Source organism: Neopsephotus bourkii, unplaced genomic scaffold (genome assembly GCF_033783945.1).
Source record: "Neopsephotus bourkii isolate Nb327-2 ecotype Australia unplaced genomic scaffold, CSIRO-AGI_Nbou_v1 NB_1768, whole genome shotgun sequence".
Classification (NCBI taxonomy): Eukaryota; Metazoa; Chordata; class Aves; order Psittaciformes; family Psittacidae; genus Neopsephotus; species Neopsephotus bourkii.
The window spans coordinates 2339582-2363642 of NW_026902242.1; the positions used below are offsets into that span (position 1 = coordinate 2339582).

General features: G+C 37.7%; 1 protein-coding gene across 15 annotated transcripts in view; it reads left to right on the forward strand.

Moving 5' to 3' along the window:
- LOC133225979 (collagen alpha-1(XI) chain) overlaps positions 1-24061 on the forward strand; it is a 462534-nt gene that overhangs the window by 354931 nt on the left and 83542 nt on the right. For 8 of the 15 annotated variants that reach the window (XR_009729340.1, XR_009729341.1, XM_061378981.1 and 5 more), the window contains 10 exons: positions 14637-14690; positions 16087-16140; positions 16255-16308; positions 16900-16953; positions 20151-20204; positions 20305-20349; positions 21944-21997; positions 22086-22130; positions 22578-22631; positions 23103-23147. Coding sequence is in view for 13 of the 15 variants with exons in the window: in XM_061378981.1 (XP_061234965.1) it covers positions 14637-14690; positions 16087-16140; positions 16255-16308; positions 16900-16953; positions 20151-20204; positions 20305-20349; positions 21944-21997; positions 22086-22130; positions 22578-22631; positions 23103-23147 (513 nt within the window). In the remaining 2 variants the exon portion in view is untranslated. Of the gene's footprint in view, positions 1-82; positions 236-428; positions 525-2851; positions 3089-5678; positions 5742-6853; positions 6896-7256; positions 7320-8989; positions 9065-10262; positions 10347-10602; positions 10660-14636; positions 14691-16086; positions 16141-16254; positions 16309-16899; positions 16954-20150; positions 20205-20304; positions 20350-21943; positions 21998-22085; positions 22131-22577; positions 22632-23102; positions 23148-24061 lie in introns of all 15 variants that reach the window. The other 7 variants (XM_061378994.1, XM_061378996.1, XM_061378997.1 and 4 more) reach the window with 5 other exon arrangements.

The following is a 24061-nucleotide window of genomic DNA, read 5'->3' on the forward strand; positions in this document are numbered from 1 at the left end:
TACCCTTTTTTCATTCATGCTTTCTCAATTTTCCTTCCGTTTTATTTATGTTTTCCCATTCCGTCTTTCATAATGTTTACAGAAAAACAAAGCCAAGGTCAAAAAGAAGAAGAGGACAGTGGCCACTAGCTCAAAGGACAAACCCCAAAAGGCCACAACCAAAAAATCTGATAAATATGCATCCAAGAAGAAGAAAAGTTATCAAGCAGCAACAAAAGGCAAACTAGGGGTAAAGGTAGCTAAGAAATAATAAAGATCTTTCCCAGGCCAAGGCTGGAAGATCTCTAATAATAAGAAAAAAATATACCTAACCCCATTAGATGAATACGTCTGGCTAATACTGTAACCTGAATAAAAGTGATAACTCTGAAATTTTTCCTACAGCACTTTTTTTTAATAATGTACTTTTTTTTTTTTTTTAATACTAGGCAAATGTTGTGGATGGATTTCAAGAGTATAGCATAGCTGAAAATGACTATGGGCCACAGACAGAAGCTCCCTCCAGAACTACTGAAAGAAATGAGGTAATAAGGATTCTTGAGAAAATCATAGGCAAAAATACTTGCCTGCCAGGTAACAGTGATTATAAAACCCCACAAACCTATTTTAAAAGGATGAATGTCCATCTCCATGAACGTAAAAGTCTGCAACAGCAGCTAATGCGACTTTATGCTTTCTAGGCCTACTTTCAGAACCTACTGTTTTCTTGAGCAGAACTCTCATTAATTCTGTAGAGATCTGTTGAATCTTTAGACTGTACAGTTCATGATTCTGGAAATCATTCAGTGATATATGCTGTGGGAACGCAGGGTTGTTGCATTCAGTGTGAATGTGAATGGAGCTATGTCTAGTATAAACTGGGTTAAATACTAGATATCGTCCTCCTCCTGATCTAATAAGAAGTGAATTTTCTCATTTTTCCTGTGATTCTTAAAATGCAGCATAAAACAAGCCTAACACAAGACGAAGAAAAGCTGCAGCCATAGCAGCATATTGAAGTTGAGTCAGGAGCCATCATTTCCTTTTAATAGTTCTTCATAGATCTTCTTTCTTTAATAAATTCTTCATAGAATCGTAGAATCAACCACACTGGAAAAGACCTTTAAGATCATGAAGTCCAACCATTTCCCCAGCACTGCCAAAACACCACAAAACCGTGTCACCAAGGGCCTCATCTTCAGATAACAAAACCAAATTGTTTTTCACTGAGGTTCTATTCAAATGAAATGTTGTATTTTGAACTGTCAAAAAAATTGAAATTATTAGTTTGACTTACATTAGAAACCACATTTTTAGAAAGCCACAGTTACAGGCCTAAACTTTATTTTGCTAAGATTACTACACCAGTGTTAATTAATATGTATGCATATTAATTAATGCTAGTTTTAGAAAAAATGATGGCTGATTATAAGAAATACTGTTTTCATTTTATTTTTTTTTTTTACATTTTCCTTTAAAATGAAGATATATTGCTTAAAAGATGTACAAAACTGCTCCCTGAACATTTGAAAGGAGAAAACGAGTCCCCATTTCTTTTTGTTTTTCCTCCTATGTATCTTGGAAGGTAAAGGTGAATTGAGGTATATTTTCCTTATTCTACTGTGAACTGTTCTTGTGTTAGATTTTCTTCTCACAAGTTGACTGATAGAGGAATATTCGAATCATGCTGTTTATTGGGCAGTTATAGGCCAATTGTACAACAGCTGTAATGGGGTAGATCCAAAGTGCTAAAAGCTGTCTGTAGCAAGAGCAATTCTGTGGAAAGGCAATATTTGGCTTAGAATTATTTCAGATCTGCATTGTCTCTAGCTGTAAGGCAAAAGGCATAGTCCTGTAGCTCTTGGAATAAGGCAGCTGTTCATTAGTCTGGCCTTCTATTTTAATAGCAATGTATTTCAATGTCTTGATTAGATCAAAATATTTTTAATTACTCTGGATGTTGATTAGCATCTTAGTATATTTATTTTTAGATCATAATATTTAGATCATCTCATACTCATATTAACAGTATCTGAACTTTGATTTCTTTCAAAATCATGCTTTCAAGAGACCTCTGTAACAGAATAAAACAATCCTCTTTTTTTATTCAAAAATGTTTTTGTACATCTCAAATATATCAATTCTTTTAAACTGCTTTGGTGCTTGTAAGTTAGTTGCTTGGTTTGACAGTTTACATACTTGAAAGCTTAGATTTCATAAATGTTAAAATCAGTCTGAGTTTTGCTGACCGAATTTGACAAAATTTGGACAAAAAAAATACAGAAATTACCATGACAGACAAGAACTCTGAGTGATAAATAAACTGCAAAATCAGTAAAAAGAGAAAAAAAGTTGAAATATTTAGCTCAGCTTTGGTATTTATAGATACAAAATAATGAAGAGGCCTGGGCTTAACTAAAGTGATGTTTGTATTCTTGTAAATTGTTACTGGTCTGAAGTTATCCACTCATTGTAGTGCATGTGTTTATTCATGAATCCTTGTAAGTGTGAAACCAAGCAGGGAAATATAGCTATATTTGACACTGAAGTAACATTAAGCAAGCAGTACAAACAGTGTACTGTATCTATTGAATTCAGTGGTTTTGGAAATATTAAAAAAAAAAGCATATGAAAGCATTACTTCTTTGTACCACTTTTACAGTGGTACAAAGATTTTAAATATCTTTTAATTACTCTGAAAGGCTGGGCTTCCATTCCTTCAGACTCTAATTAAAAGACAATATGCTGTAGTTCTACTGTTCTTTCTTCTTTTGACAAGTCATCATGGTGGATCAGCATATGCTCACATTGCTTTACTAACAATAACGCACATATTCCTCCTATTCCCAAATCTTTGCACTGCTATGAATAGCAAAAGCCTGTTGAAGAAGCGTTTGCCGAAGAATACATAACTGGAGAGGATTATGATAAAAAAACTGAATATGGAAGCAGAGGAGTAGACCTCAGTGAATCTGATCTGCTGGTAGATGGAGATTTAGGCGAATATGATTTTTATGAATATAAAGAATATGAAGAGAAAGCAACTGATTCCACTAATGAGGAGTTTGGTCCAGGTGTTCCTGCAGAGACTGATATCACAGAAGCAAGTGTAAGTTGATTGGAGGCATAATGCAGCTTAATTTAATATAGCGATTCTTTCATAGTTACACAGTTTCAGAAATGTATAGACCCTAATCCAGAGCTCCTTGTACACAGTAGATATATACTCATTTTTCATAAGCTTTGGGTCAAACCCATCCTCTTGTTTTAGCAATCCTGATATTTCTACTTGTATTAGATGTGACATTTTTCTGTCTTTCGCTGAAGGGAGTAAGGGAGGGTGAAGATGGGAGGGAAAGGAAAGACAAGGTGGAATTTCAAAAATAAATGATAAAATGATGAGTTTAAAAAATCTTGCTCAACTAGAGCTAAAGCTGGAAAGAACATAAATTCTAATGCAGGTGCAAGTACTGTAATTAATGGTTTTATATGATTACCCAAAGAAGTTGAAATGCATATAGATGTCTGGAATCCTATGGCTTCTGCTACTTCTCAAGTTGAAAACTCATGAGTGGGAAGGTGTAGACCTGAACCCTTTCATGAAAATAAGCTTAGACAATGGTGACAGGTTTATGACACTGAAGGAGTGATTTAACAGCTTAGTATATATAAAGGAAGGTAAGATGACATGGTGGATCCTATGAATCATGCTCTTTTTTTGTCTTTTATAGCTCTCCCTCTCAGTCTGATTTAATCACAGACTTAACAGCAAGGCATTTATTTTACTTTAGTTGCACCCAGATCCTTGTTTTCCAGTATCCTGGACTGTGGAAGCTGCAAAGAAAACTAATATGACAGACTCAAAGCAAAATTTATTCCCATTTGGATTTTTAATTGGGAAGGCCTTCAATATAGTAGGAAAGAAGAATTTTGTTTGCGGTGTTTGATCAGTCTTACCTTTATTTTCTTCTTATGAATGTAAAACTTCAGTTTACAAAGGATCCAAGAAATAACTGCAGATGCTGTGAGGTTGCTTTTCTCTGCCAACCTTGAAACCTATACTTCTCTTATTTCATTTTTCACTCCTTTCTAAGACCTGTTAGGGTCATTGTATTTTTAAATGATCCTTATCTATACAATGTGATACAAGCTTACTGTTTTCCTTCTAGCTCAGTTGGGGACACTATGGCAGAATGACACAGAAAGGGTCAGATTATCTACAAAGCAAGAAGCCCGTAAGGCACCATTTGTACCTGCATTAAGCAGATTACTGTGTAGACTCTATTCCCTGGCGCAAATTTCAACTTGAAATGCCTTGCTACAAAACTGAAGGAGTCTGGAAGCTTGAATTAGAATACAGGCTCTGACCTGTGCCAGCTTTATTAAAACTCTCATCTGCTGAACCAGAGATACCATATAATTTTCCTTTTACATATGGATATATTTAGAGCAAGTGAAGTTCTACGTCTGATAAAAAAGGCAAGATGAAAAGTAGTCAGTACCTGGCAGTACCCGGAAGCTTTGAAAAAAGAGGCAATATTTCCAAAGATGGAGATGTGATGTAATTTTTACAACCAATTTTCATTAATATAAGAAAACATAATTATCTCTACCTCTTGCTACTTGATTTTTATAAACTATTGTATTGTTTATATTGATTTATAAAGGCGCTAGTGTGATCCATGCCTTTATGAATCAATACAGAATGCATAAGCCATGAATCTATTTTTTCTTTGCAAAATATTTCATATTGGCATACTGTAACATTATCCCTAATATTTTCAAATTCCCAGCTATTTAGTGGAAATGTGGAATCACTCTACTGAAATAAAAAGAAAGTGTTTCAATTTTTCATCTGATCAGAGCTGAATTTGATGTCTAGTGGGTATGTTAGCAATCAAGAGAGTTACTTCCAAATAAAAATAGTTATGTCATGGCTTGAAAAAGAAATTAGTTCCTTTTTCTTTGTATGAAACTTGAATCTGTCTGGGTTTTGCCATTACCGTGTGTTACTGACCTACTGTTTTAAGTACTTCTGTTATCTTAATCCTGAAACCAAAACTTCCATGGGGCTGACCCTAAAAGGATTTTGCAGTTGATGTTAATTCGTGTAGTTAGAAGGTATAACTAGCTATCCATGAAATATTTGTTTACAAGGCCACTTTCCCATTTGTGCCATAAAGTCTCATACTCTTCACAGACTAATTAAAATGTTTTGAATGTCTAATGAAAGAAAATAGGAGCTCAAAGGGTACTGTCCATATGGGACTAAAGGATCTTTTTTTCCTAGCTTACTTCAGGGTTGCTTAACAGAGAAAGCTGTGAAGAATCATTATAAATTGTCACGGATATGTCCATTCAAATAAGCAAAGAAATAACTTTGTGACTTGCACACTGAAGTTCTAAATTCTAACTCCAAAGTCTAAATGCAAACCATGGGATGCAAGCTACTGCATCTAATTCAGAAAATACAAATTGCCAATGTCTAATAATTTGAAAAGTACACATGCAGTTTTTGCATTTTCCGCTTCTTGTGCATTAAATATTTTTATTTACATGGTTTGTGCCTGTGATGTATTTTTCATAGCACAGATCAATTCCAGCTTTAGCTTTCAGTTACAGGTAGCTGCAGTTCTTTCTTTTACCAGGTCCTTGGACCTTCTACTTACTTAATTTTTGGTGCGGTTTTCACTTTTCAGGTGACTGGACATGGAGCTTATGGAGAAAAAGGCCAAAAGGGAGAACCAGCTGTGATTGAACCTGTAAGTACAGACATGGGTGAGTTTTTCTTTAGCACTATATAACTATGTACACTGTTGATACATCAGTATCAAACCATGTTGTTCATTATAGGATGGCAGTAACCTTATCTATGATCTCTGAAGCAATCACCTGCAGGGTGGTAGGTGTAAAAGTGGTACAGACAGTAGCCTGTTCAACATTCTTTTGGCTACACAAAGGACTAACACATGTTCCTTAAACCAAGGAGAATCTTCTTGTGCAGAGGAAAACAGCATACATTTGCTCTTCAGGCCATTTAGTAACTACAGTTTGGGCAAACCTACAGAGATAGCTTCCAGCTTCAGGTTTCAGTGCGGGCAAGGAAGTCCCTCTGAGAAGTTAAAGAAATTTCTGTATGTTTAACCTGTGCTGGTGCAATCAAACTGCTAAAAGTTTGATTAAATAATTTATTTAGAGGTTACAACTTGGTCATAAGCACAGTAATAGATCAGTAGCTTACAGAATTTTTCTCATAGTATAGTAACTAAGTGGCCTTTTCAGTAGGACAAAGTTATACTGTAGCATTACGTTTGATGGGTGAAAACTAAAATGTAACTGAGTTTTAGAAAGGACATAGTTTATATAAAAATAATAATTTTATAGTATCTGGAAGAAGTTGAATGCCAGTCTGGTTTACTCTTCTAATATTTTCAGGGACTACTTTCAAATAAGGTGTTATACTCTCAGTCATGATCCGTGAAGAAGCTCAGAGTGTTAGCTCATAAAAAGACAGCTTTATTAACCCATTGCAAGATACGTTTAGTTTAGAGCCATAATACTGAAGAGGTCTCCACTGCAAATCTCCAGAATTGTTGGAGTTCATACAGCTGGCTTCCAACTTCTTTGTCCAGTATTCCTTCCTATGGAAAGCCAAGTACAAGTGAGGGTCATATATTCATAGGTCTTACCATGACCTGGAATCTGAACTAGCATCTGCACCCAAAAAAAAGGAAGTAGGAGGTGCTATAAGACCCACAGCAGAGACATAACCAGAGTTATTCACATCTAATTCTTTAACAGCATTAAAAAAGATGTTTTATAGCTTTCTCCAAGACATGACAAATTTAGTATCTTGTTTTATCTCCCTGCCTAGGGTATGCTCATTGAAGGACCACCGGGACCAAGAGGACCTGCTGTGAGTAGATTAACCACAGTTTTCATTTACTGAATTTGATTTATCCACTGCAGTTCAGTATTCATTAATACAATTAATATTGGTCTTACTATAATTCCCAAATGGCATCATATTTGACTTAGCATTTTTGGACAGGAATATAAAAGTGTGATCTCCAGCATTTTCAGTGACAGCCTGCTACAAGCTGAGTGCACATGAAAAGCAAACTTTTGAACGTTGACTACAACTCTTTCTAAGGTAGAAAAGTATGCTGCCTGATAAATATCTTATACAAACATGTGTTCAACATAACTTTCCAGAGAAAGAATAGTTCAAAAATGCTGCAAGAATTCAGCATAATAATGTTATTCATTTTCCATAGGGTCTGACAGGTCCCCCAGGTCTCCAAGGTCCTGTTGGTCCCCCAGGTGACCCTGGTGAAAGGGTAAGTCACCAAACAGATTGTCCTGTGTATTCATGGTATGTCTTGCACTAATTGCTACAAGATTAAGTGGGTTTGATCCTGATCTGAAATATATAAACATAGGCTAAGAAATTGCAGTAGAACTGAGGCTGATTTAATCAGCTGAGCAAATCAACTGAGAATCTGGACAAATATTTCCTTAGTGGTAAAAATATGTACTGTAAATACATGGAAAAAGTTAAGTACCTATATGTCTATATTTCTCTGCTTTGATGTAAATTTTTCAAAAATATAGTAAAACAATAAGTACAAGCATTTCATATGAATTTAAATGAGCTATAACATGTAGAGATGCAGAGAAAAACAAGCTCTGCAGAATCAAAAAACACATGGAAATACTGAAAGAGATAAATAACATTTAGATGACCTAGGCAGAATTTATTGGCCATATTAAATAACGTACCACATGAGAACCTTATCCAGTCATGAATATAATTGAAATGTAAGCTATTATTTTAGTTGTACATGTTCTCACAGGCCTTTTCTTACTGCCACAACTAACACAATTTTGAAACAGCCTAAATATATTTATTTGAGGAAAATATGTTACCAAAAAAACTTTCCTCAATTTTATGAGTGGTAGTATACTGACAAGTCTGGTGTGTTCATGCTGTATCCGTGCATAATAGATGTTGAGAAGATGCTGTTAACTTTGCTGAATGAATTAATGTTAAAATCTCAATGCTTCACCTTGATAATGTCAGCATCCATACTTCTTTCATAGTGCCTTCCTGTAGATTAACTAAACATATTTTAGAATTTAAGCTTGTAAAATGGGAATTTTAACACATTGTAATGGCATAACTGCTGATATTACTTAGTTTTTAAAATAACTGCTTACTGAATGCATCACAAGGAAATTCCTGACTAAACACATCATGTGCTTATGGAGCAGACTTCATGTTTTACGTAAAAAAGGGACTTGGGGGTGTTGTGTTATAAGAAGCTCAGCATGACCTTGCAATTTATGCTTGCAGCCCAGGAAGTCCACTGTATCCTGGGCTGCAGGTCAGGGGAAGGGATTCTTCCCTCTCATGACACCCGTCCTGCAGTCCTGTGTCCAGCTATGGGGCCCCCAACATAAAAACGATGTGAGGCTGTTGGAATGAGTCCAAAGGAGTCCATGAAGATGGTAGAGGGCTGGAGCAGCTCTGCTATATAGACGGACTGAGAGACTTGGGCTTGTTCAGACTGGAGAACAGAAGGCTCTGGGAAGACCATAGAGTGGTTTCCAGTGCCTAAATGGGGTCTACAAGAAATCTGGAGAAAGACTTTTTACACAGGCGTGTAGGAATAGGATAAGGGGGAATTGAATAAAAGAGGGAAGACTTAGATTAGATGTTAGGAAGAAGTTTTTCCCTGTGAGGGTGCTGAGGCGTTGGCACAGGGTGCCCAGAGAAGCTGTGGCTGCCCCATCCCTGGCAGTGCTCAAGGCCAGGTTGGACACAGGGGCTTGGAGCAAGCTGGTCTAGTGTGAGGTGTCCCTGCCAATTGCAGAGGTGGAACTAGATCTTAAACATTACTTCCAACTCAAACCATTCTATGATTCTGTAAGTGTGTCGTGAATACAAGTGTGACTCAAAAAGTTCATCTTATGTAGCTGTCTTTTTGGTCTCATCCTTTGTCCTCAGGGTCCACCTGGTCGCCCTGGTCTCCCTGGTGCTGATGGTTTAGCAGGTCCCCCGGGTACCATGTTAATGTTGCCGGTAAGTAGTATTATGACTGCAGGGTAACCAGCCTCCAGGAGGAAGTGTGTTTCAAGAAATGTATGGATATTTTCTCATCTGATTTTGTCTTTTGAATGAGAGATGATACAGGCTTTCTTGTATGCTGTAAGCATTTGAAGGTTATATGGTACCTTATATTCCTCAAACAAAATATGCTTTAGCTCTTCCATGGCTTGCCAGATTGGAACCTACATGAATGTAATACACTCATTGAAATCCTCCCTGTGTTTTCAACAGTAACTATTATTTGCTACTATATGTCCTAAACAAGGAGTTTGCTGTTGCATGGAGGAGGTGTATTCCCAGCAGGCATGTATACTTTCAAGTCTCTTTGACATGGAAAATCTTAAATATTCCACTGGACTTCAGTGTCCTCTTTGAAGAGTCAGTGCATTCTTTGAATAGAAATACAAATGCACGTAGCCAGCTCTGCTCCCACTAGAGTCAAAGCAAAACACCATCTGTTGCAGCAGGTGAAGAACAAGCACAGAGCTGCTAAAGTATCTTGCAGCTTTGTGGTATGAAAAGTACTACGTGCGTGGAATTAATTTTTCCTAAGTGTATGTGTGTATGTGGAAGCTTTGATGAGTACTGCTATCCCAGAGAACTGATAAACCACCTGTAAATGAAGGGACAGTATTTTTGAAGTAAAGCAAGGTAAGTAAAGTCTCACAAATATTTGCTTACCAATAATTAGGTGATACGGGAAAATGCCACTACTCAGGGGAATTACCTTAGCAGTAGCTGCCTGTCTTGCACAAAACACCAAGTCATGTGAGAGACACCTTTTGTGGGATGCATGGCTCTTTATCATCATGTGTAGGTATTGAAATTGAAGTTTGCCTTAAATTGAATTGCACTTTTCTATGGGTAGCTACCAAAGTACAGAGAATTAATTACTTTTGATAAATATAAGAGTCTATTTTAGCCTCTTTTTGAAGCAAAATGAAACCCCAAATCCTATGAAACAAAGAAAATGTTTGCATTTCAGTTCTAAACTATTACCAATGACTTAATATTCATGCTGGATCCAGTGCCTCAGTGCAGCAGTCTTCTGAAGTTAGTGGAATGAACTAAAAGCTGAGAGCTCGTCTTTGGTTTACACAGTTGTAGCTCAGAACAAGTATGGTTGTAATTTGATAAATTCTGAATCCTTTTCTTGTTTTGATACTTGCAGTTCCGCTTTGGTGGAGATGGTGAGAAGGGTCCAACAATCTCAGCTCAGGAAGCTCAAGCACAAGCTATTCTTCAGCAAGCCAGGGTGAGCATAAGGAGCCTGCAAACGAAACTGTCACAAGGGTACAGGTTCCCCCCCCCCCAGATAATCCACTTTATATAATGCAGGATGTGAAGAGTTTTAATCATAATCTCATCACAGTAGTTATGTTTATTGAAAACTGAGTCAATGACGGGGGGCTATTTGCTAATGCATTATGAAATTGTATTAAAATAGAATCTGTATGCTGGCTGGCACCTTTTTCTTGATACCAGTGGTTTTGATCTGTTTGTTTCCTCAGATTGCTATGAGAGGTCCACCTGGTCCCATGGGACTCACTGGAAGACCAGGTCCTGTGGTATGTAAACAACATAGGGGCACAGTTTAAGAACACAGTAACGCAAGTCAGTGAATCTCATTCTGGCCTTGCCTACACCTCTGTATTTACACTATTTTTATTTAAAAAGAAACTGATAGAATTAAAGCCATAGCTTGTGCTCTTATTCAGGGTCTGCAGTGCAACCTGAATACTATATCAGTTTTTACTGTAGATTTTGGGGTGCTTGGATATAGTAGCACATTGGCGGAATTACAAAACTATTAATTTTATGTAATTACTTACATATGCCTCTGCAATCAGTCATCTCAGTAATAATATTCATAAATTTTTTTGTGGTAAATATGAAACTCTACAGAAGCTACTAAAGCAGGAGTGTGCAGAATTGTCTTTGCTCGTTATTTAAGCTGAATCTGCAAAGTTCTTAAGAGACATTCCTATAAGCAATTTTTACTTTAGTCCTGACTTTGGCTCGACTGCTCAGACCAAATGATCTGGCATATAGCTGTGTGGATATTCAAAAAGCTGAGTATTTGTTTATGTATAAGTACAAAGTTTACACATGGAACATAATCTTTTCTGTTGACATACAAATCAACTTTGTGACTGCAGATGGGTTTGCCTCTGTAATCCCTATAAACACTTTAAAAGACAATCTTCACAATGAAAGAATAAAACCAGGTAGGAAACTCAGCAAGACAAAACCACCTGATCCATCTTGCAATTGCAATTTCCTCTTTTAGGAAATGAATACTTTCCGGACCCAGTAGTCCACTAAATGACATAATTTAGCATTTGCTATCTTTCAAAAAGCTATTATGAATCATTTGTACCATCATACAAAATAACAAATGATGCAGCCAAGATCATAAGCTTTGTAGACTGGTCTTTTCTAAGTTTCACGCGGGTGATTGTATTTATACTCTGATGTAGAGTGAAATTGTTTTCTACAGTTAGTACAGCATCCATATTTGAAACATGCACTTAATTTGGGAGCTGTTTTCTCTGCTGTGATGGCACAATGAGATTGGCCAATATTTGGCCTTGTGAATTTTGATCTGTGTCTGCTGTAATTTTTATTTATATTGCCATTATGGTGATGCACACAAAGAGTAATGTTAGCATTTCTCGTTAGATCAGACATGCATCTACTTGTAAAACACAGACAAGAACAGTTGTGCTCTTGAGAAAAGAAAACAAGCAATCACTGGGTAACCTAAAATGAAGCAAATTCCTGTTGGTTTATTGTGTGAAGAGAAGAGATATGCCAGTCACAACTATAGCAGCATATATAGAAAAGAGCAGCAGAAGCTGCTGGAGGCCACCAGGTTTTCTCTTTGTGTAAGAGTGCAATAGCATTTTTTGCTAAAGTAGTTTCCTGCCACTTATCACAGTTGTGCATGAGATTTGGTCATAATTTAGTGGTGATACTGTAGGGTAAGAAATACAGTTTCTTTCCCTTCATTTTCACTTCTTTTGTTCTTTAATGTGATGTTTCAGCAACAGCCCATAGCTGAGCAGTAATAATTGAGTCCTTCCTTTCCAGGCTCCTCTTCTTCCCTCTCATCCTCACTCTCCTGAATGTACAGTGTCCATTAGTTTGAAAGCAGAAGGCTGTATTACTTACATGAGTATAACATCCTACTATTATCAACAGAAAGTACTGGTCAGGTTACTGTCCATCTCCTGTGTATAATTATAGCAGCACAATGCAACTGGAAGGTTGCCTCAGGGGCTCTTGGTGCTACTTCCTTCAGTGACCACTTTTATTAACAAAGGAAACCCAGGGGGACATAAAATCATTACATACTGTTGAATGAATATTTGAGGAAGTATAAGGAATACTTTGGATTGTGTTCTTCCCTGATCCTAGCAGGTTAACATTCTCTTCAGTGACTCTTAAAAGCTACATGATACTAAAACTGTTGTAAGTTGTATTCTCAGTTGGCTTAAGAGTGCTTTGCCCCATCTTCATATAGTATCAAAAAAGTCTGTTCCAGATTAGACTGTACTCCAAATTGGCCAGTCTCATGAAACCAGGCTGTTTATCTAGGTGAAATGTACTGTTTTCAGGTAAATTTTCACTTTGTCCGCAGAAACTGAAATAACTGAAATCACTGGACTTGTATTTTTAAGCAAACCTACGTAAGAGCAATTCTTCTCTAGAGTAATTCTTCCAAAGTAAATAGTTGCTACCAAGCAGAGAACTTGGCTCACAAGTTCCTGATTGATAGAGATTAGGTATGCGACGCTTGCAAATAGTCGAACATGTTGGGTTTATTTAACAAACTAATACACTATTTCCAGAAGTGTATTTAAACCAAGACACCTGCAAGATAATACTCAGTCTATACAGATAAAATACCTATGTAACTGCTGTAAGCAAGGAATTAATTTGTAACACTGGAATAATATTGACTGTAGGTTGTATACCTTTAGTGGAGGCATAACCTGGCCTCATACTCATGTTTTCATGTTTTAAAAGCTTTCATGAATTTCTGTGGGCTAAGTTCAACAGATTAACAATATTAATAGTTGTTTTGCTTCTAAGCCACCAGGAGGCTCTATTAATCCAGCTCTTTGATCTGGCAACATTTTTGGACTACAGTTCCAGAAGAAACTACAGATTCCTTATCTGTCAAGTGTTTGTGTGCCTGGCTTACTTTAAGAATTAAATAGTTGGAGCTTCTGCTTTTAATAGGAAGTGTATTTTTTAAAATTAATTTAGTGGCCAATATGATCCATTTTAAAGTATGTAAGTTATTATAGGTCTCAAACATAGCAATCAAAGTCCCAAACTAGATTTGGCTGAGTCTGGAGTTCACATTCTTAGTGAACACAGCATGCAGTATGTCATTTCTGCCTGCAGATATTAAATGTTATCAATTATGTTTATTAAAAGCAGAGCTTACATCAGGGAAACACAAACAGACTGTCACCAACTACCGAAGCCACTGTTCTCTTTACTGCCAGTACCAGCTCAGGATCTAATTTTCAATTTGCTTAGGACTCTGCAAGGTCAGTAGGAAGCTTTTCACTCTAGGATACCTGACTCAGCATTAAGTCAAGCTATGAGACAATTTCTTTCTTTGAATGGTCACTGAGGTGAATATAGGAGGATTATCGGTTTTCCAAGGTCTGCAATATTTGTTTCATATTAAAATACATACATCTGGTCATGACCTGCTTCAAAGGTTAGAAAAGCAAAAATTATTTTGCCTGTAATAGTAAACTCTGTATGTTCCTTTGCTGAGCCTGTGTATTCTATGTGAGAACTTTGAGATTTTTTGTTTTGCCTGTTTTTGTAAAACCACTGTGAAGAAAACACAAACTTTGGGTAGTTCTGCCCCAGGTTCCATGTACAGTATCTTGCCCTGGATGAAGATGTGGCTTAGGTCTGTTTATGTGAGTAAAGCTTCCTCTGAAAATTTGTATCGTCATTTAATGATAGAAAAGAGATGCAGTTATATAGGTTTTCCAATTCTTCCAGGACAGATGCACAGAGACCTTGATTTAAGCATCAGTGAAGTTCATGACAAGATTAGACAGGGTATTTTTCATTTTCTATGATGATCTTTGGATTGAACTCTGTGACTTACTTCCTTGTACAGCACAGAAACGGATAAAGGTAAAAAGAGGTGGCTTTCGTTTCTGTTGGCTTCTCTACAGTGGATGCACTTTTGCATTTAGTATGTTCTTACTGTGCTCATATTTAGCTCTCAAATATTAATACAGAACAAACTGCTACATTTGATCCCATTTGAATGGATGGGAGTTTTCTTTGGTAGTAGCTTTTTGGCCCAGTTAGGCCCAATGTTTAGACAGCAATATATCATGGTGTATCTGCAGGTTCAAATGGTGAATTCATACCTTCTAATGAATAGGGGATTGTTTGTTTTTTTTTTTTCTCCTCCCTGTAATTAATTTATAGAAATTAATTTACTCATTTAAAGAGGTTTTTGTATATTTAAACAATATGTTTTGCTTTTTTCATCAAGGGTGGACCTGGAGCAGCAGGTGCTAAGGGTGAAAGTGGTGAACCAGGTCCCCAGGTACAATAATATTAGCTGTTAAGTTTAAGCATGTATAGTTTTAAGAAAATGTATTCATATCACTAAGAAGAAATCAGTCAATGATTTATTTCCACATACTATTGAAGAAAAATGGCTTTTATAGTGCTAGCCTAATAGAATGTAATAGCTTGGTTGTTTATTTGGAAATATGAAAATAACAGTCTTTATATAACAAAGAGCAGTTACCACATGTAGAGTGTCATCACTTGAAAACATGTTTTAATATTGTCATTTCAGGCTCTTTTCTCTGTTAAATAAGCATGTCAGTCTGCAATTGTATGACCTTGGGCTCTGATCTTATCAGATCTCATAAGGTGAGAGAGGTTGAACTTAGTTGGGAATTAAATAGGATATTTTCAAGAAAGACATGACATAGCTAGAATAAGTCTCTAAGAAGCAGTGCATGCATTTCTTCTTAGCTTACTAGTATATCAGCTCCTTTGCAGTGATGCTATGGAGCACTGAAACACATTGAAATCTTTCAGATTCAACCTAAAAGTAATAGGGGGTTCTTACAGAAATCATGATAGGAGTGTCTGGAACAATGATGTTGACAGATCATAAGTGGTATCATGGTTTTGCTACATTATTAAGTAAGTGCCCTTCTTAAAACTCCACATGAATATTTGCAGAAAACCAAAGCAGTTAAACAAGTACTCTGAACACCTGGTCAGTCTTCTAGTTTGCTGTCTTCCATTGTTAGTAGTTTTTATCTTCCTACTAGGTAATTTTGGATGGCTAGGCCTTACCATTGCGATCTTCACCTGAAAAGGCAAATTTACATGGGGAATGAGAAAGCTTCCACGGAAAAGTACACCTACGCAGTCATCAGTGAAAGTTGCATGTGTTTGAAAAGTGGAGCTGTTTTCAGTCTGGAGTAATGTGGTCTCCCTCTAGTTAAGACTGTGCTGTGTAAAGCTAAGACAGCATGTGAGCTGTTTACCAGAACAACTTACGTTTGTGTATGACTTACAGATCTGAAATAAGCACTCTTTAGCATTCATCAAATAATTATGACTAAAATAAATTTGGCATGAGAGGAAAAAATGTTATCAAACCACAGGACTGAGATCTTCAAAGCCATGGAAAAAAACTTAAGAAGCTTTTATGTTGAAAGGACCAATTAACGCTGTGTTTAGTGCCATCTCATGAAAGCTGGTGTTAAAATTGGTAGTGCTAAGGACAGTTTGGATGCCTGTGTTCTTTTTAAACTCATGGGAATTTAGGAAACCAGAATGCATCTTCTGGGGAAAAATGCAGGTTGTGTATAAAAAAATATCTTACCTTGTTCTTGAGGAGAGATGTTTAACTAGCTTGTTTAACTACGTTTTTGCTGACATGAATGTGATTCTAGAATTATACTCTTTACATTCAGGGCCCTCGTGGTGTTCAAGGTGCCCCTGGTCCAAGTGGAAAAGCTGGCAAAAGGGTAGGTAGTATATGGATCCATCCTACACTGGGTACATAGTTTCTATTTAAATATATTTAAATATTAGCTGTTCCCACTCCATTTTCTAATGTTTATCCCTTTTGGTTTTTGCAGGGACGTCCTGGAGCTGATGGTGCCAGAGGAATGCCGGGAGAACCTGGTGCAAAGGTAAATAATAGTGAGACCTGAGGCTTTATTTCAGTCTCGGAATGGCCTAGACAGATTTTATGTAGGTACCACAGTTTCTTCCAGGCCACCACAAAATTCTTCTCTCAAGTGAAAATACTGAGGTTTCAGATAGCTGGGTTAGATGTGAGTTGAGAATCAATCATCCATTTAAAATATGGTAATTAATGGTAATGGTAAGTGGTCTGACCTTGAAGTAATTTGGTTCTGGGGCATGATTCATGTCCCTCAGAGTAAGTTTCTAGTTACAGAGTATCAGCAATAGTAAAGTCAGTTTTTCAACTGCAAATTACAGCTAGAACCAAGCTTTCATTTCAGTGTGGACTTCTTTTTTATAAATAGCGTAATTACAGCACAGTGAAAAAATTGGTGTGGCATCTTCTCTTGATGTATTGCGTAAAAACAAATTTCATGAGTTTGATCTGTGTGCTTCTTTCCATGTGTTTCATTCAATATCAAACATTTAAATATAACCAAGAGTAGAGACTAACTTTCAGAGAGAAGGCACAGTTTATTCAGAGTAATACAGAATGCAGTAGTCATTTACTAAAGCTGTGATTTCTTCTTTCCTAGGGTGACAGAGGTTTTGATGGTCTTCCTGGCCTCCCTGGTGACAAAGGTAACAGGGTAAGAAAAGCATGTATATTTATACAACAACAAATTGATACTTTCACAGAAATAATGCACTGTTCATTAAAAAAAAACAGTAATGACTATGGGGAAACTGAAAACAGAATTCATATTTTCACACTACAGAATGTTACCTGTATTGTCACATAATGTATTCCTTCTGAAACATTTTAGTAATATCAGTCGACAGCAATTCATATATATTAGTGATTTAAATATATTTTCAGAATTCAGATCACATCATCTAGGTTTTGCTCTAATTTTTCTTAGTTTAGGGATTTGCTTGTTGGATTTATAGTGATTGTTAAGGGAAATAGTAATAGGAAAAGGAAATGAGCATGAGGTTTCTATATCAGGAACATGACAAACTTCAACCTGCTGAGAAGCTTGCTTAACAAATGCATTTGTATGTTTGAATTACAAACTGAATTGTTCAGTGTGGCTTTTTCCAGTAACTGCAGCTTAAAGAAAGATCAGAGTTAGGTCAGACAGGAAAATTTGAAGTAATGCTTAAATAATGTACCTGTTCCTTATGTCATACCGATCTGTAGGATGAGACTGCATCTTTCTCTACAAAGTGTAGAAATGATCAGAGCAGGGGATTTCTGCTTTAAATTATACCCCTAAGTTAGATGCTAGTAATAACAAGCTATCCTGAATGTAAATCCGTTACTATTGTCCTGGTAAGTGCAGTGAACCATAAAGGAGCAGTGAGTGGGAATGTCAACAGAATCATTCCCATATATTCTAAACCTTCATGACTAAGGAATTACTACAGCTCTCACCCTTCAATGAGTTAGCACAATTGCCGCACTTCCCAGAAAATCTCTGTCTTGTCTACTGGCCCATTAGTTCTAATAGCATCTACAGATACTTTTCTGAATTCTGTTTGCAATGTGAAAAGAACTTCCAGTGTCATACAGAAATGTCTTGGTCCTCTTTCATCATCCCCTTTCACTTAAAGAGAGTAAAGCAACTAGCTCATCATAGAATGGAAATCCAGCTTAATCAGCAGGTGACCAGCAGAGGGGGATAGACATTAAGCTGTGGCCATTACTTCACTCTATTGAATGCTGAGCAAAAATTGGTTCAATCAGGGAGTGTGTGGTGCTTTCCAACCTGAACTACTAGAATTGTCTTTCTGTGGGACCAGTCATAAAGAAATAACTGTGTTGTTTGGTTGTTTTTTGGTTTGGGTTTGTTGGGGTTATTTTTGGCAAATACTCTATTCCATATTTTCTAAACAGACTAAAGCAGGAGAATAAGTTTGGGTTGAAATTTGCAAAATAGGATTTCTTTCAGCCCATTATTTAAAATCACTGAATTCTCACGATTCTGTGGAAATCTTCTGTAAAAGTACGAAGTATGATCTTTCTAAAAGCAGCTAAATTCAAAGCCAGATCAGGTCACTGTAGCTCCTTGAACTCATATATACTGACAACATATAATACAATTGTTCATTTCTCTCTGGCTTGCCATAAAGATCACAAAAGACAAGAGAAGCAAATTTTCTGTTGTAGTTATGTTTCAGCTGTAAGAGAATTGATGTTGAAAACACATAACTTGTGTGGAAGTTTTAGGACTACTTTTAGAATTATTCGTGTTTTAAATACGAGTTGCAAACTGGATGTCTCTCTGAGGTTAAGCTTTTGTGAAACACGAATTGTCAGACAGGAGATCCTGGATTAAATTCCAGTGTAGGGAATATCAGACCACATGGTGCAATATTCTTTTTCACTTCATTATTTATGTCTTTGAATTCTATTATCCAGATATACCAGATGTATAACCCGTCTCCAGTAAAAAAGCAACACTGTATGTTAGAAGAAAAGGTCTAAGGAAAATGGAATTCTGGCTTTAACAGAATATTTGAAGGAAAGTATTAGAGAACTGAAGCCTGAGAATTCTGATAATGATAGGAAGTTTGGTTCTTAGTGCATGAGAATACCAGGACACTGAATGTAAGCTCCTAATCTAACTGCCAGGTGATTGCAAGACTAGAAAGATAGCCCTTGAAGGGGATAAACTATTTCAGTATTTGGAAGCTTAAGTCAGTCTTCACCTGAACGTTAATTGAAAGGCAGGGTACAGATCATATGTCTCTTATCATCTTTCAGGAGTGTCATTTAGCATGTAGAAAACCACATGCTTTACTGGCAGATCACATTGAGTAGTTCCAAAACTTAGCAAAATACAGGAACTGCTGTATTGATTCATCTTATGGCTCTTGAAGTGCAGTTCATGGAATTTCATTTCCTCTCTGATGCCAACTCCAACTTACAGAGGACAGAAAGGCAGTTAAATAAAGTCCTGGCATCCCTAATATTAGATAGCTTTGGGGTAAGAGAGCATGTTACCTAAAATCCCCAGAAAAGTCTAAAAGAGTAAAGAATGGATCTACTAAAGAGCGACTTCATATATTTCTGCTAGGATCCACGCAGCGGTCAGGCTCCTTGGAGACACTGATAAAATTAAGGAAAACAGCATGAATACTTGGTTGTTGTCCAATGCCAGAAGGAAGTCGATAGTCTAAAAACTCGCTGCCCAGAAAGAGGTCAGTCAGTGGTGTTTGAGCTATGTAGCACACTAGTTCTCTTTAGAAATGAGGAAAGAAAAATAAATCCTAAAAGTATGGTCCAGAATCTACTGAGGCTCTGCATATATAGAGTTGAAAAACCCCAGCCTCTGAGGAGAAGTGTGGAAGTCTGGCTGCTTTCCGTAGCCTCAGACAAATCAGTCCCAAGGCTCTCAATGACTGGTCAAGGGTGCATGGTTCTGAAACTTCAGTGTGTATATTCCAGAACCCAGCAATTGGTTTATTAACTTCTGACCCATGTATACATGCCTTATTTTATTGTCAGTAATACACTGTGTAGCTGGAGGAGGAAGGTGCCGATGATACAAAGGAAAATAGGGGTAACACTGCCTTTTGTAGCAGTGGTTTGCTTATGTTTTGGGGCCAAGAATAGTTACAGAGTGAAATTCTACAAACACAAATAATTCACTGTATCAATTATTTTTATGCTGAAGTAATAAAAGACTGAATCCTGTAACCTGTTACAGGTTTGTATCATTGTGTCGACGTGTTTTGACACATCAGACTTCAGCTAACACATTAATTTTCATTTCCCTCCTATCCACTATTGTTTCCAGCAACAGATGTGTGATTTTTGCAACTTTTCATTATTCTACAGGGAGACCGTGGCCCACAGGGACCTCCTGGCTTACCTGGTGAAGATGGATTGAGAGTAAGTTGCTATTTACACAATCAGATCTAGAGTGAATCCTCATGAGGTGGGAATATGTTTTGTTTTTTTTTCCTAAAACATTCCTTTTGTACAAAACCAGGGAGAAGATGGGGAAGTTGGACCAAGAGGTCTCCCAGGTGAAGCTGTAAGCAATTCTTTCTTATTCTTCTGTTTCTGTTACAAACGAAAGTCACTATCAGGTTTTTTTTTTCCTTTTCATTGAACTGTTCTGAATTCCAGATATAAAAATTACTGCCTGTGTGTGCATATAGAGAATACTGATAATGGCTGAAAAGCAAACAAATGATCAGTTTTGTTACGGGTGAAACATTATGTACAAGGTTAGAATTAGGACAGAGATATATCCAGCCAAGCATACCTGAATTTCAGAATCACAAAAGCTATTTCTTATCCTGCTGTGTAAAATCAGTCTCTGCAGTCCTTGATGCATAAGAATATAACCAAGGCCCTGTTGCTTTGAAAATGTTTTCTAAACATGGCAGGGTGGTTGGAACTTGATGATCTTAAGGTCCTTTCCAACCCTAACTATTCTATGATTCTATTTCTTAGAAAATACGGCCTGGCTTCTCTTCTTTTTGCACACTACTGTGCTTCATGGGGTAAGAGGAATAAATGTGATTTCCAGAATGCATTCACTTACTATAATAAAATTATCATTAATCTTTAATTGTTTGTTGGATCCTTACTACAGATAATTTTTTTGGAACTTTACAGTTTTACTCTTAGAATAGTAGTATAGATACGAAGACCAACATACTTTTTAAGACAGGAATACAAACAAGTTTGCTACTATTCAGGTCAGGCCTTCAGGCGAAGGCACAGCTGAAACTTCAGTGGAAGATGCTGTGCCAGTGTTCTGAACCAGGAAATATAAATAATTACCTCCTACCTCTGCCTGAAATGACCATACCGCAGCTAAATCAACACCTGCCCTTACACTGCCATCCTGTTCACGTTACATGGTGGCTGGGCCATGCCACCTGCTCCTGTGGGCCGGGAGGGAAGGGGCTGGCTGCAGCCGGGAGCTTACCCGTGCAGGCAGCGGCACATGGCAACCCAGGCAGCCCCCAGGCAACAGGCAGGAGCCGCCGGTGGTCAGGAGAGCCGGGGCTGCGGCCCACCGCACCGTGCCACAGGCCGGTGCCAGGGGCAGGGTCTCCGCTGGGTGCGGGCCTCCCTTTAGAGCTGCTTTAGAAAGGTGAAGGGTCCGTCTGTGCACCCAGGTAGCAAGTTACAGGACAAGAGAAACCGGCCTCAAGCTGCACCAGGGCAGGTTAAGATGGAGCTGAGGAACAATTCCTTCCCCAGAGGGTGCTCAGGCATTGGAACAGGCTGAACAGGGCAGGGCTGGAGTCACCGTCCCTACAAGTGTTCACACACCATGGAGACGAGGCCTCAGTGCCATGGGTTAGTGGTGGCCTTGGCACTGCTGGGGAACGGTTGGACTGGATGAGCTTAAAGGGCTTTTCCAACCTGGTTGATTCTCTGATTGAAGAGAATCTGTTACTGGTGATTTCTTCCTTTCTTCCTTTCTCTCTGTCTTTGTCTCTCAGCCCTCATGCTGCCTTCCCCTCAGCCTTCCTATAGAATTAACTAGGTTGGAAAAGACCTTTAAGATCATCAAGCTTAAATATGACATTCCTTGCTCAGTCCTGCTCCTGGACATCTCTGTTCAGAAAGAGTCATGGGGGTGTTAATAAGTGTTTCATCTCTTACAGGGTCCACGGGGATTGCTGGGCCCCAGAGGTACACCTGGTCCCCCTGGACAACCTGTACGTATGAATTGCTTTGTATTTGCAATCTCCAGGAGAAAAATGGAAGTCCACCGAAAGTAGCTCATGCTTATATTGTGTGTTGTAGGGCATTGCAGGTATTGATGGACCTTCTGGCCCAAAAGGAAACATGGTAAGTAAGCTGGGAACTAAAAAGTGTGTGGGTTCTAAGAATCCTTTCCACGTTCTCTTGCCCCTGCCACTGTGCCATTTCTTCCACTTAATTAAGCTTTTTTTTGTCAGAATATTCAGGTTCATTATGATTTTACATAGAAAAGAGAAGCCATCTATTAGTCAGTCTTCAGCCAAAACGCCTAACTATGCTTTCTGTCAAGCTCCTTCAGCACCATGGACTCCAGTGCTTAGGTCCTACATCCTGTCTGTTATTCTCTGTTTAAAAAAAACCCCAAACATAATGTTAATTAGCATTAGCAAAAAAAAAAAAAAAGTCTGGATAGAAAATTGGTGGACTTTAAAGAGGGAGGAACAGTGACGAGTCTGTATTCCTTTTAGCACTGACAATTAAGATCTATGGTGCAGAAATGCACACCTAATGCCCTGGTATTTTTTTGCATGGTAGGGTCCTCAAGGGGAACCAGGACCTCCTGGTCAGCAAGGAATTCCAGGCCCACAGGTGAGTGTAAAATAACTCTCAAGATGTATGATGTAACATGCAGCAAATGATTAATAGATGTGAACTGCTAAAAGGTTAGCATTTAATGTGCAAAACCGATAAAGCTTCAATGATTTTTATAAATAACACTGCAAATGTACTCGGGGCAGTGGGAGCAGAGTTTTCAAGTAAAGCTTTCAGAGGGATTTTTCATTCAGGAGAAAAATGACTCATTCAGTGTTCCTGGAATGCAGCAGGAACGGCCACACCTGGAGGAGGACTCTGAATAGGATCTTGTTACAGACCCACTGCCAGAACAGTGGCTTGTGCAAAAGGCTCACACAAAACTCCTGATCTAACTTGTAAGGGGGGCTGGGGGGGAAGCTGCTTGTATTTGCCAGTATGTTTAAACAGAATAATGAGGGACCTTCAGTAGGGTGAATGTATGTATATTGTTCTCCCTGGTTTCTCACACTGGTTTCTTTTTAACAGGGGCTTCCTGGTCCTCAAGGTCCTATCGGACCTCCTGGTGAAAAAGTAAGTTACAGCATTATTCTGGTATTTCACAGTCAGTTCTGTGCAGCAGCCTTGCTTGTGTGTTTAAGAGCTTTGCTATGTTTCACAGAATAGTAAGCTAAGATCTAAAAATTAGCAGATATTCCTGAAATCATTAAGTAAACGAATAGCCAACTGAGGCCTGGCTGTCCTCTCATATAAACACTTTCACAAGCATCCTTTCCTCCCTTTAATTTTAGTTAATTGTCTGTTATTAGCTTCATAATCCCATCTACAATATTGAACAGCGTGTACTTGTATGTTGATTAGTTTCACAGCAAGCTGTGAAAATGATTTTTATTAATCTCTTTTCATAACAGCTGTAGCCACCCAAGTTCTCTGTTCTCAAGGATTACGTTTTGACATAACTTTGCAGTGTAATTGACATGCTGTAGTGTGCCACTTTGTGTTCTTTTTCCTAATCTCTCTGTTTGTACGTGTTCTTGTGGTTTGAAACATGTCTTCTATTAATTTCAGAAATGTCAGTTTTGAATTTTGTACTAATCTTACCTTTCTCCCCCTTTTGCTGAATTCTTGCTCTGTTGATTCTTCTTTGATTTTGCTTCTCTTCACTGTTTAATATACAGTTCAGAAGAAATTGAAAGAGATTTTATGCATGCATTTTACCTACCTGTGTGCCGCAGAAGTATTGTTCTAACAAAATGGGCTAGTCCCACAATATATGCATTCAAGAGGCTTTCACAAATGTACCATGCCTTTCGAGTACTGGAGTTCTGTAACCTGTACTCTTTACTTCTTGGTCTTGTTAGTATTTTTCATATGGTGAATCCTTTCATTCCTGAAATTCTAAATAATTGTTAACTTCGTACACTGGAGAGTTCTTCCCCACCTTGTGTTGTGTGTTTCCATGTCCGTAGATAATTCCTGAAGCCTGT